Source organism: Haliotis rufescens, unplaced genomic scaffold (genome assembly GCF_023055435.1).
Source record: "Haliotis rufescens isolate VD_foot unplaced genomic scaffold, xgHalRufe1.0.p SCAF_55, whole genome shotgun sequence".
Taxonomy (NCBI): Eukaryota; Metazoa; Mollusca; class Gastropoda; order Lepetellida; family Haliotidae; genus Haliotis; species Haliotis rufescens.
This window is the reverse complement of record NW_025964279.1, coordinates 778944-798266: the sequence shown is the minus strand read 5'-3', so window position 1 is coordinate 798266 and position 19323 is coordinate 778944. Positions and strand designations below refer to the sequence as shown.

At 41.6% G+C, this 19323-nt stretch overlaps 2 protein-coding genes across 3 annotated transcripts in view; one reads left to right on the top strand and one right to left on the bottom strand.

The window, feature by feature from the left end:
* The window catches only part of LOC125374360 (transcription factor Maf-like), a 29777-nt gene extending 25662 nt beyond the window's left edge, over nucleotides 1-4115 (top strand). The window contains exons 1-3 of one of the 2 annotated variants that reach the window (XM_048385200.1): nucleotides 2548-2605; nucleotides 3295-3599; nucleotides 4035-4115. In XM_048385200.1, coding sequence (XP_048241157.1) covers nucleotides 2575-2605; nucleotides 3295-3599 — 336 coding nt within the window. In that variant the 5' untranslated portion in view covers nucleotides 2548-2574 and the 3' untranslated portion in view covers nucleotides 4035-4115. Of the gene's footprint in view, nucleotides 1-2547; nucleotides 2606-3294; nucleotides 3600-4034 lie in introns of those variants that run through there. The other variant, XM_048385199.1, reaches the window with a different exon arrangement.
* Nucleotides 4116-14508: 10393 nt separating this feature from the next.
* LOC124144942 (transcription factor Maf-like) lies at nucleotides 14509-17137 on the bottom strand. The gene is made up of 3 exons (XM_046514564.2): nucleotides 17071-17137; nucleotides 15780-16123; nucleotides 14509-14642 (listed from the first exon to the last, which is right to left on the bottom strand). Exons 1-2 carry the CDS (start codon nucleotides 17102-17104, stop codon nucleotides 15792-15794), a joined length of 366 nt encoding a protein of 121 aa, XP_046370520.2. The 5' UTR covers nucleotides 17105-17137; the 3' UTR covers nucleotides 14509-14642; nucleotides 15780-15791.
* Nucleotides 17138-19323: the final 2186 nt, after the last annotated feature.

Genomic DNA, 19323 nt, shown 5'->3' with positions numbered 1-19323 from the left:
AGTTGTCTAAGGCGCCGCAAAGCGCCTTGGACACCATAGAAGAACGTGGGTTCGAATCCCGGTTCGCCCCGATTATATTTCTTGGTTTGTCAGCACCATACCCGTGGTCGTGGGTTTCAACAAAGTGGCAAACGTCTGAGACCTGCATTACTTTGGGCTCTCCTCACACATTAAGCTGGCACGCCATGATATAACTTTAATACTGTAATACTGTTGAAAACGTGAAAACCAACTCGCTCTCGGAGAAACAGGGACGTCTTGCAGCAGTGACCGGAAAGAGATGGGTCTGCTTTAAATGTGGCCCCTACCAAGTTGGAATCTCAAATTTCAAAATAGATTATACCTTTTTCAAGTTGGGATAAAGACACTGGTACAGGTCAACCTCCTGTTTTGCCCCCTTCCTTCCTCATGTCACTTGCTTTCCTCTTCACCAGTGAACTGTAAAGTGATAAAATAAAAAAATATCGTTTCAACCTTTTTATCTGAAAACTACTTTTGACGGACAACATGTTGCAGGAAAACGAATTAAATGCAACATTTCAATATTATGAAAATTATCATCTAAAAGATTTTTATTAGGTCTGTTAACATTGATTAATTCCCGTGGATCTACATTCGAACCCCGCTGGCGACACATGTTTTCGGGAAAAAAAATGAAATTATTCACTTGTCAGTAAATGTCCATTCCAAGTGGAAATTAATTCAAATTTCAGTTCTCCAACTCTCCATTCCTAGCGTTCAAACAATAGAATGACGTCACAGATGTGTTTTAAATTTGTATAATAAATCAACTTAATAAATTATTTGAATGAAGTATATATGATCGACTACCTACGGGTAGTCTTGCCACTTCTTTCTCACATCCCCGGCACAAGATGCATTGACTCTGTAAATATATCTATATCTTTATTTGTGGTTTCTTTTCAATAAATCATTGTCATTTCACAATACAGAACTGTTTTACGTTTCTTGTGGGAGGTTTATTGTTGAGAACGAGTTGAAGATTTTACATTCGCTTCTTTGTGAAATTTGTAGCAATTCCCCGGGATCGGGTGGTCAGGCTCCCTGACCTGGTTGATGTCTGTCATCGTATCCCAATTGCGTGGATTGATGCTCATTATGTCAATCACTGGATCGTCTGGTCCAGACTCGATTATTTACAGACCGCCGTCATATAGCTGGAATATTGCTGAGTGCGGCGCTAAACAACAAACAATCAGTCAATCAATCCTGAGAGAGTTGAGAACATTCTGAGGAATGAACTGGCCATGACATCGGTGTTAGCAAGGTTTCTGAAAACCTCACATTTACGTTTTGAAGCTGATTTTTTCAGCGATTTGTAACCATGGATGGGTTTGAGACTATCAGCCAGAGTCATAAGTATTGTCACACAATAACACTCAAAGCAGTGAAAACATCTTATGTTTCCTCCCTAGAAGGCAAAGGCTGTTCCATCAGCTGGCAAGTCCTTCTGGTGCATGAATTATGTGAACCCTTTTTCGCGAACACCTGGTATCATCCCTATTTAATAGTGATTCATAAACACATGCTCATGATGTGGTCTGAATCATACAATGGACTCAGAGATTTCTTATGAAAATGGAGAGGGGTTTGTCGCTTTCCGGCAAAGATCATTCTGGCTCATATCATATTTGCATAAACAATGAAGACTAAATTAAGACAAATCCAGTTTGGCATTTTTACTTTTCAGTCATGTGCCTGACCACCCAAAATATTGATTCATGAGTTGACAAGGATAGCTGTGGACAAATTCTGACCAATAATTCCAACTAGGATTGAACAGTATGCATTCAAAGATATCTGATAAACGAGATGCAAACGATAGGTTGGGTAGCCAAATGGTTACAGCGTTCGGTCGTCTAGCCAAATACCTGGGTTCGATTCCCGACATGGGTACATTGTGTGAAACCCAATTCTGGTGTCCCCCGCCGTGATATTGCTGGAATATTGCTAAAAGCGGCGTAAAACCACACTCACTCATTTCGGTACGACGCCACGCTGTCCACCTAGTCACCGTGCCTGATCTGCCGATCCATTAAAGTTCATAATCAATATCAATCCCCTTCAACCTTGAAATATATAAAAGGCTTTGTTCAATGTTAACAATAGTTTTCCCGCTAATTGTGTACATGTGCTATTTGTATACTGTTACTATCTATAAACTTTGACAAACTCGTTCACTCATATCTGACTGTCTTTAATTGACGATGTACAACTCCTCGTGATGACACAAAAGCTGTTTTACTGAAAGCATTAAACCCCCAGTCATCATAAGAGTTTGTGATGCAGTATAAAATAATATTGTGACATGATGCAGCAAGGTTTATTTTAGAAACAAGGTTAAATCACAACAGCTAAAGACCCAGGTATCTCATCTGAGATGCGATCATCTCCATAGGCCCCGCTGCCAGTGGTCTCGCAAAGCCACATCCTGCTGACTTAATCGTCTCTCTGTGGGCCCCACATGGGAAGAGTCTCTGGTATATATACACGACAACTTGTCTCCTCCTCATCAGTTCTCCTCTCCTTTCACTGGATAACAAGACGTTCACCATGAAATTCTCACTCATCTTCGTTTTTGTTGGTAAGTAGTGAGTGAGTTGGGTTTAACGCCGCTTTTAACAGTATTCAAGTTATATGGCAGCTTAATGTGGGGGGAAAGCCTAAAGTGATGCAGATCTTAGACTATTTACCACTTCGGTGGAACCCACGAGCACGGGGATGGTGCTGTCAAGCCTAGAAACATAATCGGGGCGAACGGGGTTAGAACCCACAATCATAGGTTTCTGGCGTGCCTAAGGGACGCAACTCTGCACAGCGAATCGCGGCGCCTTAGACTGGGCCAGCCGTGCCCACTTAAGATAAAAGACATATAGATAGCCGATAGCACATACGCATGGTAACATTACTGGGTTTTCATTTGTTACTTGAGAATACCAAGTGATCCGGTACTGGTCACTTTTACTTTGTTCCTTGTAATCCATATTCGTTTTAACTATTCCATCTTTCACGTATTACCATATATCATATCATATATTGTGGTTGTTTTTTTCTTATTATGAAGGTGCATATTAGACTCAGCAAGAATAGACACAGCCATAATAAATTCTCAAAAGGGACAGAAAACTAAAATCAGAAAAAATAATCTGTGGAATTTGAAAGCAATAACATTGTTACAGTCTTTGAGAGAAAGATGAATTGCCCTTTTAATAAATCTTCTTTGTATTCTTATTCTAAAGGAAGTAATGAAAATTACATATGTCTGTCTTGCAGCTATGCTTCTGGCTGTCAGCCTTGCCCATCGCCACCGTCGACATCGTCACCATCACCACCACCACCATCATCACTCCTCTTCAGTTAAGCACGTGCACCACTACCACTCATCGGGATCCTCAGGCTCCTCAGGGTCCTCCGGCTGCGGCTGTTGTGGAGGCAGCTCCGGATCCTCCTCTTCCTCCTCCGAGGACTACCCCATCCCAATACCCGTCCCCATCTCTAGCGGCGGCAGCAGCAGCAGCGGCAGCAGTGGTGCATCCGACGCAGCCCTTCTGCAGGCTCTCATCAACGCTGGAAAATAGGTAAAGAGAACGTTACGTTAAAGCCGAAGTCTTTTCCTATAGACGAGGTCCTCTAGAATTTAACAGTTTCAAGGAAACTTTTACAAATAATATGGTTAGTTACAATCTAATACTCAACATTCCCTGAGTATGAATAAATCGTGAACTGAAAGGATATCTGTGTAGTCCCATATTCATGGATTTCTCCTGATTTGGTTGGGGCACACGGCCGGCACGCCAGAAACATATGATTGTGGGTTCGAATCCCGGTTCGCCCCAATTACGTTTCTAGGTTTGCCAGCACCATACCCGTGCTCGTGGGTTTCACCGAAGTGGTAAACGTCTGAGACCTGCTTCACTGACACACCGTGATATAACTGGAATACTGTTAAAATCGGCATTAAAACCCAACTCACTCACTCATACTCCTGATTTTGTAATTTTAATCCTTTTCAGATGCCACTTTCTGGGGATGTCACATTGGGCTGCTTTAAATGCAATATTGGAACACTAGGATTGAATAAACATATTTGAAGAAAAATGGTGGTTTTGTTCCTTTTCTCACGCACGTACTTAAATTATAAAATATTCTTATAATATTAAAGGGGGCAAGGGTGGCCTAGTCGCCCAAGGCGCCGCAATTCCCTGTGCAGATCTGCGTCGCTAGGGCACGCCAGAAACCTATGATTGTGGGTTCGAATCCCGTTTCGACCCGATTATGTTTCTAGGTTTGTCAGCACCATTCCGTACTCGTAGGTTTCATCAAAGTGGTAAACGTCTGGGACCTGCATCTATGTCTTGTGGATATTTAATCGTGTGTTAACTTTGAATTCTCGTAATTATATTTATTTAGCTTTTGTATCTTAATTTGTCTTATCTATATCAGGTATGACATTGTTCGGCGAGGTAGGTAAGTGAAAGCTATATGTACTTCTGTTTCCAGGAAAACAATAATCGCAATTTCGAAAGAAACCTCCATACACATGCTACATGTAGAGAAAAGCACCTGTTCATAGACGGGTAAGGCTGCCCTGAAGATGAACCTAAAACTCCCCGGTAGCCACAATAATATTGGTTCTCTTCATTATCAAAGGGAGATAAATCTTACCTTCAGTCTGCATTGGCTTGACTTTTTTTTTAACGTCCGCCCTAAATCTTACTACTACTACTACTACTACTACTACTACTACTACTACCACCACAACTACTATCACCACTACTACTATTACCACTACTACTATTACCTCTACTACTACTCTACTACTACTACTACTACTACTACTACTACTACTACTACCACAACTACTACCACCACTACTACTATTACCACTACTACTACACTACTACTACTACTACTACTACTACTACTACTACTACTACTATATACAATCATTTACATTTACATACCAGACATCTGCACTAATCTCTGTGGACATTGTTGTGCGACAATTGGGTATTCATCATTTTCAAGATGTTGAAATGGAGCAAATAGTTGATAGCATAAAGAAAACATTTTAAAGCGTCACACAAGGAACTAAGTAACTGTAGCACTTCCAGTGGCAAGGGCGGGTAATCCAGTTGAAATGCTGGATGACAAAGCCAAAACAGAAACGCAAGACAATGCGCATTTTCTGTCGTTGGAAATAAAATTGACAGAGACTCAACACAGTGCATCAAGAGTTGTCTCCCATTATTCACGACGTGACTGCCACGCTCCCTCCATGTGAAGTGACAATTTCCGCAAACTCAAACATCATAACAACATTGTAACAACACTTCCAAAGATTGTTGTTTTACAAAACCAAATTTTCATTAACATGTGGGGTATAAGTTTTTACAAGATGTTTCCATATATTGCAGTTCATCAGAATTATGTGTATACAAATGGATTGCAGTCTGCTGAAACAAGGTCTTGCTGTTGGGCCTATCTTGAGCATGGTTATCACGACTTTCCCCGCTGTGATATTTTTTAAAAAGCTGCGCGCGCCCGCTGTGATATTTTAAAAAAAAGCAGGTTTGTTTGGTTAAAATATGAACTGAACATGTCAGGTTCCTCCACCTCCTCCGAGGACTACCCCATCCCAATCTCTAGCGGCGGCAGCAGAAGCAGCGGTAACAGTGCTGCCTCTAACGTCGCCCTTCTGCAGGCTCTCATCACCGCTGGAAAATAGGTAAAATGGTAACGGGTCTTGATTTGTATCTTAGACTTTAAGTAGAAGTGTCAATACTAACTTGTCAATTTTTCGTGTGTTACCAACAAGCCATTGGTTAATATGAAACGTCGACGAGACAGAATAATCAGTCTCCATTATTCCATTGGGCGTAAAGGTGAGTGAGTGAGTTGGGTTTAACACCGCTTTTAACAGTATTCCAGTTACAATGTATATCACGGCGTGTCAGCTTAATGTGGGAGGAAAGCCTGAAGTGATGCAGGTCTTAGACGTTTATCACTTCGGTGAAACCCACGAGCACGGGCATGGTGCTGACAAACCTAGAAACGTAATCGGGGCGAACCGGGATTCGAACCCACAATCATAGGTTTCTGGCGTGCCCAAGGGACGCAACTCTGCACAGCGAATCGCGGCGCCTTAGACGACTGGGCCACCCGTGCCCCCTGGGCGTAAAGGGGAGAACGGTGGTGGAAATTATATAAATTGGTCACTGAAAATCAGTCCTGCTCTACTAGTATCAAACAATTTGCATAAAAAGTAAGTGTTTGCTTGTTGCTTAACGTCACGTAGCAGTAATCCTGCCTTACGACGGCGGCCTGTAAACAATAGAGTTTTGATCAGACAATCCAGTGACACGATTACCAATTAATTGGAGTGTTATAAAAATGTAATATTTGTTCTGTCCTGTGAATGAGGAATGTAACATGACCGATCGTAATTATTACATTTGAGAGCCCCAGGATGTCGAAGAGTGTGCAAGTCGTAAACTAACCATTTTGGTTAAAAAAAACCCATTTATTTACCTATAGCGTGATAGAATAGAATGGCCGTTATCAGATTGAGGCCCGTCCGACTGAGGTCGTATGGGTGATACATGTTTTTGTTTGTTTTTATCTCAGATGCAAGATAAAATTTTAAAAAAGTGTTGTTTGTTAGCAATTAAAACGTAATACGACACAGTCATAGTTTCGTATAATGCCATTAATCATATTATTTTTTTAAAATCTTTTTTATTTTTCAGATTCCAATGGTTCTTCTGATGTTAATTTTGAATGACTCGGACTAAACAAATATTCTCAAGAACGTTGTGTGTTTTTCTTCAATTTTTGCCAATCAAATACATGGCATGGTCATCGCCAGCGTCACCTTCATGTGGGTGCTGTCAGACCACGCGCCACAACCTGGGATTCAAACTCACGACCAGCGGATCCTGGCACATCTGAGTGGGGCGACCCTGCACTGGGCAACAAGGAACCTGACGGACGATAGAGAAACGTACCACATTTTAATAGATATTGTGTAAACACATTTGTCAGTGCCAAAAGAAGAATCTCTCACAACAAACTTTGCGATGATGATGAAAACAAGTAGATAAAATGAATGAATGAATAAATAAATAAATAAATAAATAAATAAATAAATAACCTAGTACCTAGAACAAAACACTTTTCTTGTAATGTTATTAATCTTTGCGGATGCATAAATAAAGGGCGGGCCTTTTGCTGTTATTGGTTTTTTAAAAACTGTTAATCCAGGTTAAATATGTAAACTATGATATTTTTGTAAAATGGATGTCTTCGAATCTATGTATACAACATTACTTTATATTTTAGGAAATTCTGTGATGATGGGTAATGTGGGCGTGTGGGCGTGTGTGTGTGTGTGTGTGTGTGTGTGGGGGGGGGGGGGGGGGGGGGGGGGGGTGTATTTACGTAGAGTTGACGATGGCATAAAGAATTAATACGAATTAAATTTATTATAAGCCTTTTCTCGCAGTCAAATCTTCCCGATCTATGTTATCATCTATTTACGATCTGTCGCACAGAAATACAGGTAGTAAATAAAGTGAAATGTTCTGGGCGTCGACAGCCACAGATGGTACAGACAGAAGCGAGATTGATGACATTATTACAAATTGCATACCCGTGAAGATCCCGGTCAGAATAGGACATCAGCAACCCATGCTTGCCGTAAAAGGCGACTATGCTTGTCGTACGAGGCGACTTCGGGGTCGGGTGGTCAGGCTCGCTCATTTGGTTGATGCATATCATCTTGCGAAGATCGTTGCTCATGATGTCAATCATTGGTTTTTGCCGGTCCAGACTCGATTATTTTCAGTCCGCCGCTGTACAGCTGGAATATTGCCGAGTCTGGCGTTACACACCAAAAAAACATATTGCAGTTATAAACAAGGAATCGAAACCCGGGCATTTCGGCCCAACCGTATAAATTTGTTAAGTGATTGAGTGAGTATTGTTTTACGACGCTGCCGGCAATATTCCAGGAATAGCACGGCGGGGATGGGCTTTGTACATTGTGCGAAATCGAATCCGGGCCCGTGGCGAGACGAGCGAACACTTTAAACACTAGGCTATCCCACCGCCACCTCTGCTATGTGTGTACTCCAATAGATATGTGGAACGGGGCCTTGCACCTCAAAGTTTACAATCACGTCACAATACCCGATGACGTAATTTGTGGAATATTGTTGCAAGATCCATCAGCGAAACAATGCCATGTGACGTCAGCCTAGCAACAAGGTTGCTTGGGTAATCGAGTGTGCAAAAGCTCCTCTCAGTGATCTATCATCTCCACACGATATGTCGTTGAATAAGCCAAGGGATGTTGAGAGTTTCATTATTTGTTTGTGAAACTTGTTCCGACAGTACATAAGCACACGTGTTGGTATCACACAATGTGTAATACAGCTGTATGTTTATTAAACGGGTGATCTCTTCATGGGCAAGTAATAACATTGAATACCACACGAAAACTGGAATTAACAGTTGGTTGTTTGGTTGGTTGTTTAAAGCCGCACTCAGCAATATTCCAGCTATGTGACGGCGGTCTGTAAATAATCGAGTCTGGACCAGACAATACAGTGAGCATGAGCATGAGCATGAGCATGAGCAATACAGTGTCATGAGCATCGATCCACGCAATTGGGATCGATGACATGCATCAACCAAGTCAGCGAGCCTGACCACCCGATCCCGTTTGTCGCCTTTTACGACAAGCATAGTCGCCTTTTACGGCAAGCATGGGTTGCTGAAGACCTATTCTACCCCGGATCTTGACGGGTAGGAATTAACAGAATATGAGCTGTTTATTGAACGTCCATTGGACACATATTTCAGTTTGATCACGTCGTGTCAGCTTGATGTGGAGGTAAAACAACTGATGCAGGTGTTCACCCTGCTGAAACTGACAACCGGGTATCATATTCAAGGCGATTCTGGGCCCCGTTTCACAAAGCGATCTTAGCGCTAAGGTGATCGTAACTCCCATTCTTTAACACTGACTTACGACAATCGTAGCGCTAAGATCGCTTTGTGGAACGGGGCCCTGGGCCCTGTTCCACAAAGCGTTCTTAGCACTACGACTATTGTAAGCCTATGTTAAAGTATGGGAGTTACGATCATCTTAGCGCTAAGATCGCTTTGGGCAACGGGATCCTGGAATTCAAACTCACGATAATAAAATTCTGGCACACTTCAGCTATTTGCGACGCCTTTAACATAGGTCGGGTTGACCAAGTCAATACACCTTCGATCGTCGCACCGAATGTTCCTCACATTGGTTAGCCCGTTGCTTTGGGATGTGACTAAAATGTGTGTAAAAGCATGCTGACATAGCAAGCGAGCCTTAAGAGGGAAGAAGTGCAGAATATTATTTTTACTAATCTTTACATATTTCGTAGCTTTTTTGTTATAATGACGCAGAAATATTTATTTCTTATTATTTTAATCCATAAACATATCATAATAAATATGCAGTCATCCAGTGGTTGCAGAGTGTCTCAACATGGGTTCTGTTAAAGGAATTAGCTGATCACAAGATAGTCTGGATAAACGGGGCTGTCCCAGTGTTATAAAGAAGCATCACTCTCATAACTCACATACACTGGTCAAACACGATGGCAAACTACAAGCTTGCACATCTGCTCCTTTTACTAGTGTTAGGTAAGTTAATCTATCAGGATGTTTGTGTGTTTAAACATGAACCCTCTTTGTAGTATTTCATGTCTTTAAAAAGATTTAAACGACTTCAAATTAATTCCTATTTCAATGATTTTTACTGGTTTCAATACCAACTGGGGGTTTAACTATGAGAATTAGGCATATTAATAGTGAGTGAGTGAGTTAGTATGGTTTTACGCCGCTTTACGCAATATCCCCGCAATATCACGGCGGGGCATATTAATGGTGTGTTGTTTTATGCCGCAAGTCAGTCTGACAATAGAGAGTCTTGGCCGGGACACCAGTGGTTGATAACATGAGCAATGACCAACGTCGTCGGGGCGCGATGAAACACTATCAGCAAGATTAGAAATGCTGATCACCCGATCCGCATTTCAGACTGATGTTACCCTGTCTGGAGCTCGGCATTAAGGGGCTAAAACAAGCACTGCTCGGCTCGGCTCGGCTCGGCTCTGCTCTGCTCTGCTCTGCTCGGCTCGGCTCGGAGAGAGAGAGAGAGAGAGAGAGAGAGAGAGCGCGCGTCGCTGCTATATGTAGGCAACAATCTTGAGCGCGACGCTAAACCGGTCCTCACTCGAGCTACCGAAGGTCGAGTACAATGAGAAAATGCCCAGTGATACAGCCTAGTTCCCTGGGTATGCTGCGCTGGCGCTGCGCAGGGAACCAGGCTGTCAGTGACAGAGTTTCTCCCATTGTTCAAAGTATTTATATTTTTGTCTTCTAGTATTGTGGACAACACTAAGTATTGCCGAGCATCATGGCGGCGGCATCCACGAGCACCATCATACACACCATCACCACCACCATCATCACACAAAAAACATCCACCACTACGACGAATATGACTCCCCCACACCCTCTAGCGAAACATCTTCTGGTGGTTCCTCCGGATGTGGATGTGACAGTCAATGTTCTGACTGCGCAGGATCACTACCGCCAGCGCCAGCGCCACAGCCACAACCACCGCCCCTACCACTGCCACTTCAACCTCCACTACTACAACCACCACTACTACAGCAACCACCACCACTTGGGACACTGTCGACGTTTGGGTTACTCGGTTAAAAACTGACCTAACACATGTCCCTGTGTGCGGCGTTACGAGGAAGCTGTCCTGGTATTTTCACGAGCTCTGGTAAATTCGACGAATGTAGTTAATCCATTTTTGTTAATTGTTTTAGGTAAACTATTTATGAAATGTAAGTGGGATCATTATTAATATGTATTCGAAAGTTTCTACACATTTTTTTCTGTGCATACAGAACGTTTTGTAGACACGACGCATGTCATGTAGAGTTTGTTAGAATTGTTCTGCAAGAAAAAGCAAATTGCAATAAATTCATACAAAATTCCCATTCGTATACTCATTTGTTTTATTTCCCAGATAAAGTAAAAGCCCGTTTATACAATTACATTCCTGAAAGAAATGACCCTGAAAGAGGGATTTCTGGACAAACGGGATGTCACTGTATGTTTGCTGAAGCAAGTGGCATTTGTACGGTGGCCCATACCCGCCACTGGTGAGATCATGTTTCACTGTATGCCTCTATGTTGTATCTGGCGGCCGCCAAATACTGCCACTGATGAGATCTAAGTCTCTGCTAATGGCGCATCAAGCAGGTGATACCTACTTTAGAATCAAAGCTCCATCTTACGGAAACAATTTCCAACCTGTCGATTGCCAGGGCACTGATCTGGATGTAATTCTGGTCACACGTGGTATGCCAATTTGAAACGAAAAGTATCTGACAAAATATAGAGGCATACAGTGAAAAATGTGGCGGTTATGGGCCACCGTACATTTGAGTAAATAATACACTATGTATCTTGTAATGAATATTTCACACACACGTGAACAGATTTCTACATAAATGGGATAAACTTAAACTGAATCATTATTTCGACGCACTCATTGTGTTTAGGAGCTGACACGATGTGTTTTACCCCCAAACATATAAGCACCACATCCAGTTTAAGTACGAAGGGGCAACTTAGGAATGGCCAGAAGTCCGAACTTGACCGTATTGATGTTAAACTGCGGCATGGTATCTCAGTGAGCTAGCACTATAAATCGGCATCAGTCCGGACTAGTACAAGCAGCCACACAAACACACACACGTGCATGCACGTCGCTATATAAGTGCAATAATCTTGGACGCGACGTTAAACCCCATTTCACCTCACCTCACCTACCGCGATGGTTATGGTCACACAACACCAGACATTTTCATACCGGAGATTTTCAAAACTTGCCGGGAAAAGCCGATTTCAAATACCACGTGAGGTTTATCTGTTTATTACCCATATGGGCTCAAATATGCAGTGTAATAACTTTTTGATATTTGCACAGTGTGCAATTAGTGATTCTCGAAGCTGATTGGTCAGTTAAACAAATGTCAATTTTCATTGGTCGACGGGACTATTTTTCTCTCATTAAGTTCATTCACAAATCCAGAGCATTCATTCACATGTTTTACGTGCTACAATCTCACTTAATCGAGATTTATAAGACTAGAACAAAGTTTCATATCAACCACATGATTTCACAGTATAATGAATAAAGCATTTATTTCGCACGAGTTTTAGTTTACAATAAGCGTAATTACAAAAAACAAAACTACGTCTGCATTGTTTGTAAACAAACATGGCTGAACATTTGACACCTGTCAAACTAAATGACCTCGTTAAAGTAGACGGAGATCTGACAGGAAGAGTTATTCGCATAATTCAACCTCTGAACACATTTAATGTCTTTGTTGTCAAAACTGCAGATGGCCAGACTGAAGTTCCAAGTTTCAGATTGTGATGTTGCCAGAAACTGTTTCTAGTGCGCTAAAACTCAACACCACCAAGTCCGGATTTGCGTCTGTGTTAGAGGACTTAAATTGCTGTTTGGCGAATCTTTCGACCACACGAATCCCCCAAACCGGACTTTGTATAGACAGGTTTGCCTTTGTGAACGATGATGACATCGATAACTGCCAATGAAAAGGAAAACACAATGAAAAAGACTAAATTTGACAAGTTGACATGAACTTAGTTCAAATTTATACTGGTAAGAAAAACACGAAAAATAAGACTACTCACACTTTCAATGATGGCATAAGAATAAAAACAAATTCCTTTTGCAACAACAGTTAGACTTTCCGAAAGACATTATAAACATACGCCATTTCGTAGAATTTAAGTTTGTAACATTGTGTGAAGAAATAAGAACGCGACACTTTTTTATACAATGTATACGTTTTTGTAACCACACGTCAGCACAGTACGGCGCTGAGCGGTATGCAGGCTGACTGACGTCCGGGCACCATAAGACTATGAGGGTAAATGACACAGGAAAGGTGCAACTAAACATTATTCTTTGCAAATTTATCATTTCGGCATGCACATCAGACGGTTCAGAATTCGAAATGCCTACTTTGAAGGAGATCAAGGGTAGCACCCAGTGCTACCTTAGCGACAAGATTACCAACATCTGGTTGCGAAATCGATGCACTTTGCTGAACTCAAATAGGTTTTGAAATCAAAACAAAAATAATTAAAAATACAAGGAAAAAAAAACTTACCCCAGCGAGGTGATCCTGTGTCCGACATTGAACTAAATGAACTCCGTGAATGCGGACAGCTTGTCACCAAGTCTCCAGATACCGTGTTAGTCTATCAACAGGTATTCGACCATATTATGAATCACATCAAAATATCAACAAACTCCCGTTATCTGACTGTGTCCACTCCACAAGCGCGTTTGACTCAGACAAGTCCTCCTAAAATCCCACATGCACATGTTTCCCATCAGTCACACTTGTCTCAAATCACAAACGATGTTCATTAAACTTGTTGTCCGGATTAAACTGTAACGCCGGTTCTCTTGTCATTCCTGGTTTCGGCTGTCTCATATCTTGGTCAAGTCGGGTCATTCTTTCCGACACTGACAGCAATCGTATTTTTCAAAGTTTACCTACTTGTCGTAACTTTTCTCAATCAAACATGACTTCTGTACGTTCCTTCTATGCTGTTGATACAGTTTTTTGCATTTTTACCGAATGACACATGAAAAAATTGACAGGTTTTCCGTGTTTCCTCTTCTCAATGTGAAATTCATGTCCATGGTGATGCACGACGGCTATTGTCTTGTCAATGAGAGGTCTTGTCAAAACAAGCCTTGAATAAAAAGCCTGTTGAACCTTTTTTGAAAACTGTCTTCTTTTATCAATGTTAGATAGTGTACGCTGTATAACTCAGACAGAAATATAACTGCAATAATGTGATCTTTCAAGTTTTGTTAACAGAACTATATTTTTACGCGTAGCAAGACGTTGTTGATTGAGTAATGCGGCTGGAGTGAGTGGACAGTGTTTTTTTCACACGCGGATTGATACAAAACAGCTGATTCTTGATCGGCGACAGTTTATTGTTTTTTTCTTGAAACATGTCTTTAATATGAATATGGGTAATAAATAGAATAACCCACGAGGTACGAGTGATTACGGAAAATATGTCACTCGTGAAATTAATCTTTTAAGTTCCTCGCTAAAGCTCGGAACTTAAAACATTAATTTCACTCGTGACATAAAGCTCGGAACTTAAAACATTAATTTCACTCGTGACATATTTTCCGTAATCACTCGTACCTCGTGGGTTATTCTATAATTATTTGGGAACTGAAACGAGCATAAATATGCATGGTATCATATAAAGTCAAGGCAAGGCTGGAAATTCTTCGGTCGATCTCTTTATAAGATCGAAAAATGATGCATGTTTGATTTCAACACAAGTTATGATCATAATTCAAATTTTATTTCATATAATTTACAGATAACAGAAACAGATAACAGATAAAGTTGAACAGGTATATAGAAGTCAACAGAGCCAGCAGTGGAGAACGATGTTCGTTGAAAACTGAACAGAACCTGTAACGAATAAGATAAACAATTAAACAAATAAAATACCGAATTTAACCTATTGAGGCCCAGGGACACAATAACGTGACTTTACTTTTCGATCCGACCGATGCTAGAGGCCAAGCCCTCATTCCTTTAGGTTGGTTGGTTGGTTTGTTGTTTAACGCCGCTCTCTGCAATAGTCCAGCTATATGACGGCGGTGTGTAAATAATCGAGTCTGGACCAGACAATCCAGTGATTGACATCATGAGCATCGATCCACGCAATTGGGATCGATGACATGCATCAACCAAGTCAGCGAGCCTGACCACCCGATCCCGTTAGTCGCCTCTTACGACAAGCATAGTCGCCTTTTACGGCAAGCATGGGTTGCTGAAGACCTATTCTACACCGGATCTTCACGGGTCCATTCCTGTAGGAGTTCCGAGAAAGGACGGATTAGTATAGTAAAGTTTAAAGTGTAATTATTCAGTTGTCACAGGGAGAAATCATTAGTTGTAGCTGACCCGGTTCTTTTAGAGGCTGGCTGTCGTTAAATGCTGCTGGGGCATGGGTTTGATACAGTTAAATGCAAGGTCTGAGGTAGTTCTGTGGATGAATCGACCGGGGTTTGGCATACCGGAAATCAAGACTACGCAAGTCTGGTTTGATTCATCGTGAAAATAGACTTGTCCTGACTTCAGCACCATCAATATGGCGACATTTAGGTGCATATCTGTGCACCGATGTTGTTTCGGGTAGAACGACTCCAGAAGAGTCAACGAGGCTACCCAAATGGCAATGACAGAGAGACGTTGTTATAATAGGTGAAATCTTGATAAAAATGTAAATAATAGTTTCTTGTGATGCCATGATAGAAGCGTCGGAGGAAACAGTATCCGTTTACTGCTTTGAACAGTAATTCAGTTTATCAGTTACATCACGTCGTATCAGTTCAATGTTGGGGGAAGGACCAGTTCCACGACGTTTCTCTCTTTGGCGAACCCTCAAATAACATGATGTTGGCTGACACAGGATGGTAATTTGTGACGAAAAACATCCTCGATCCCAGAAAAGCATATCCTGGCCCGTTTAAGGGACGCTACTCCGCACAAGAAAATTCCCAAGACTTTTTGATCTTATCTGTTGCATTGAGTTATACTCACCAAGTATTGTTTCTACTTCTTCTTTCCGGCGTTGATGAGAGCCTGGAGAAGGGCGGCGTCGGAGGAACCGCTGCTACCGCTGCTGCTGCCGCCACCGCTGGAGATTGGGATGGGGATTGGGATGGGGTAGTCTTCGTCCGAGGATTCAGAAGACCCGGAACTTCCTCCACAACCGCATCCTGAGGACTCGGATGAGCCTGAGGAACCTGATGAGCCTGATGAGTACTCGTCGTAATGATGGATATTCTTCGTGTGGTGGTGGTGATGATGGTGGTGGTGGTGATGGTGACGATGATGATGGTGACCATGGTGATGATGGGCCAGGGAGACAGCCACCAGCATTGCTACAGAATGGGAAGGATTCACACAAGTTACAATATGATTAATATACATAGATAATCACAATCCTGGTATTACATCCCCGTGAAGATCCAGGGTAGATCAGGTCCTAGAAACCCATGCTTGCCGTAAAAGGTGACTTTGCTTGTAAGAGGCGACTAACGGGACCGGGTGGTCAGGCTCGCTGTCTTGGTTGATGCATGCCATCGATCCCAGTTACGTGGATCGATGCTCATGATATTAAACACTGGATTGTCTGCTCCAGACTCTATTATTTACAGACCGCCTTCATACAGCTGGAATATTGCTGAGTGCGGCGTTAAACAACAAACAAAAGGTAAGAACAATTGCATGAATAGATCACTGAAAATCACAGCAAGTGTCGCGAAAAGGAAGGCATGTCCTGCACAGCCTACAATGTACTCCTGATTTACAATAAATATTTTTTATATATTATTTTATGATATTTATGAAACTACAGGCGACTGAGTAGATATATACAGAGAAAACATTGTGGAAAAAGAATTATTTATATATGATCAATAACGCTTTGTCTGTCTTATCTTCATAAAAAATATGGAGGCACGGGTGGCCCAGTCGTCTTAGGTGCCGCAATTCGCTGTGCAGAGTTGCGTCCCTTGGGCACGCCAGAAACCTATGATTCTGGGTTCGAATCCCGGTGCGCCCCGATTATGTTTCTAGGTTTGTCAGCACCATACCCGTGCTCGTGGGTTTCACCGAAGTGGTAAACGTCTTAGACCTGCATCACTTCAGGCTTTCCTCCCACATTAAGCTGACACGCCGTGATATAACTGGAATAATGTTAAAAGCGGCGTAAAAAACCCAACTCACTCACTCATAAAGAATATAACCTGAAAAAGATAACGACAATTCAGGACCATGCACAAAAAATAAAGATTACATATGAACTTTGAAGAGTCTGAAATCTCACCAAACAGAAGCAGAAGACTTGTAACGCTAGCCATTGTTATTTAGTTTTTTTGGCTGAGGTGAGTGGAGTGATGAAGACAGCTGACCACAACTGCCCTTATATACTGCCAAGCCTTGCCCCCCAGTGGTGACCAACAGCATAGGTGAAGAAGTAATCACCATGTTTCCCTAATTACATTGTCTTACCTGGGGAGCAGAAAGGTGTGGTTTTATAAATAAACTACAGGTGGTCATGTAAAAAATGTTATTGTTCTCAAATATGACTTGTTTACGAATCTAGCAATTTGGTTGGCCAGTCACCGTCTTGTAATTATGAAAAACAGTTTGCCCTACTCCCATGTGTAGTGTTATAAGTATAAAATTGCCCTGAACTTAAGTGTTAGAGCTAGAAGACGTACGCATGCGGCCCCACATATTACAGATTTGATTTTAAACGTATTTCTATTACAAGACAATGTTACAATGTCAGTCTTAAAGTCGGCTTCTTAGAAAAGTAATAATGTTTGCTCTATCCCCATGTGCAGGGAAATATAGGATAGCTTTTGTCCAGAAATGCTAATACGGACGCATAATCATTACTCTTCATATGGGAGTTGTGTGTGTGTGTGTGTGTGTGTGTGTGTGTGTGTGGTATATTATCTGCGGATATTATGACGCCATAAATTTTTTAAAGATTTTTAAACAAACATTATCACCAAAACTGTTTCGACTCGCAAACTAACCTCGCAATGATCCATTCCTTCCATGTTACTACTTTTAATCAAGGATATGTTGCACCAATGCTATTTTCTCGGAGGCCCACTTGGCAAGCATCGATAAACAATCTGAATCTTTAAAGCTAAGAAACTTGCATAACCGTTCAGCTTAGTTTATTCAAGTTTGAAAATATTTCATAACAACTACATGTATATTTCAAAATCTTCGACTCTAAAATCTTGCCAATTCTATTGTATGGATCTGGGGTTTGGGGTATTCTAAGGTACACATGTATTGAAAAATATCCAGTTACAAGCATGTACATGTTTCCTTGGCGTCCGAGACCGCCTCCGTGGTCTTGTGGTAGAGCGTCCGCCCGGAGAGCGGAAGGTCCAGGGTTCGATCCCGTGCCGCGTCATACAAAAAGACGTTAAAAGATTGTACTTGTTGTTACCCTGTCTGGCGCTCGGCATTAAGGAGTCAGTATACTGTGTCTGAGTGGGGTATTCATGTTAAACTGCGGCATGGTATCTCAGTGAGCTAGCACTATAAATCGGCATCAGTCCGGACTAGTACAAGCAGCCACACACACACATACACGTGCATGCACGTCGCTATATAAGTGCAATAATCTTGGACGCGACGTTAAACCCAATTTCCCCTCACCTCACCTCACCTCACCTTGGCGTCCGAAATTCAACAACTGGTGATATTGTATTGGGGGAATGCGGAAAATATCCAGCATCCATGTTGGCATGACAACGTTGTATCTTTTATTGGTTAAAACTCATCTCCATGCGTACTTTCCGCTGTCGGGGCGGTCGGGTAGCCTAGTGGTTAAAGCGTTCGCTCGTCACGCCGAAGACCTAGTTCGATTCCCGACATGGGTATATTGTGTGAAGCCCATTTCTGGTGTCCCCTGCCGTGATATTGCTGGAATATTTCTAAAAGCGGCGTAAATCCATACTCATTCACTCCTTTCTGCTATCCATTGAAAGCATATAAGATGTCACTTTATATTGCTAAAAAGGTGATTCTAGAAACAAACATTACACTGTTTCAATTGGGTCTTCGATATGCGTGGATTGGCCAGGGAGTTGGGAATGTTATAGATTTTATATCAATTTGCAAAAACGATGTAAAGATTGTTTTCAGTAAGAGTGATCTAGAAATATTAAAAATGGAAAATGTACATATTCGTATTCGCTGTATAAATAACTCTTAATTTAAAAAAAAAATGAAAATCATTATCGCACATTTCGGTGTGGATATTATAATGTAATGTTTTATACAAAAATACTATTTCATGCCACTGAGAACAATTACGTGGAATGTGTTACAGTAATAATACTGAAGACTAAGATCATGTCCTTCTCATCTATACACATAATAAAGATATGACTTGGTTGATGCATCATCCATCCTAATTGCGTGGATCGATGCTCATGATATCAATCACTGGATTGTCTGGTCCAGACTCGATTATTTACAGACCGCCTTCATAAAGCTGGAATATTGCTGAGTGCGGCGTTAAACAACAAACAAACCAAATCACAAC

Coding starts and splice junctions, on each gene's coding strand:
- LOC124144942 (XM_046514564.2), bottom strand. CDS start 17,104: ATGGCTAGCGTTACAAGTCTTCTGCTTCTGTTTG. Junction 16,124..17,070: donor AAGTCTTCTGCTTCTGTTTG/GTGAGATTTCAG, acceptor CCCATTCTGTAG/CAATGCTGGTGGCTGTCTCC.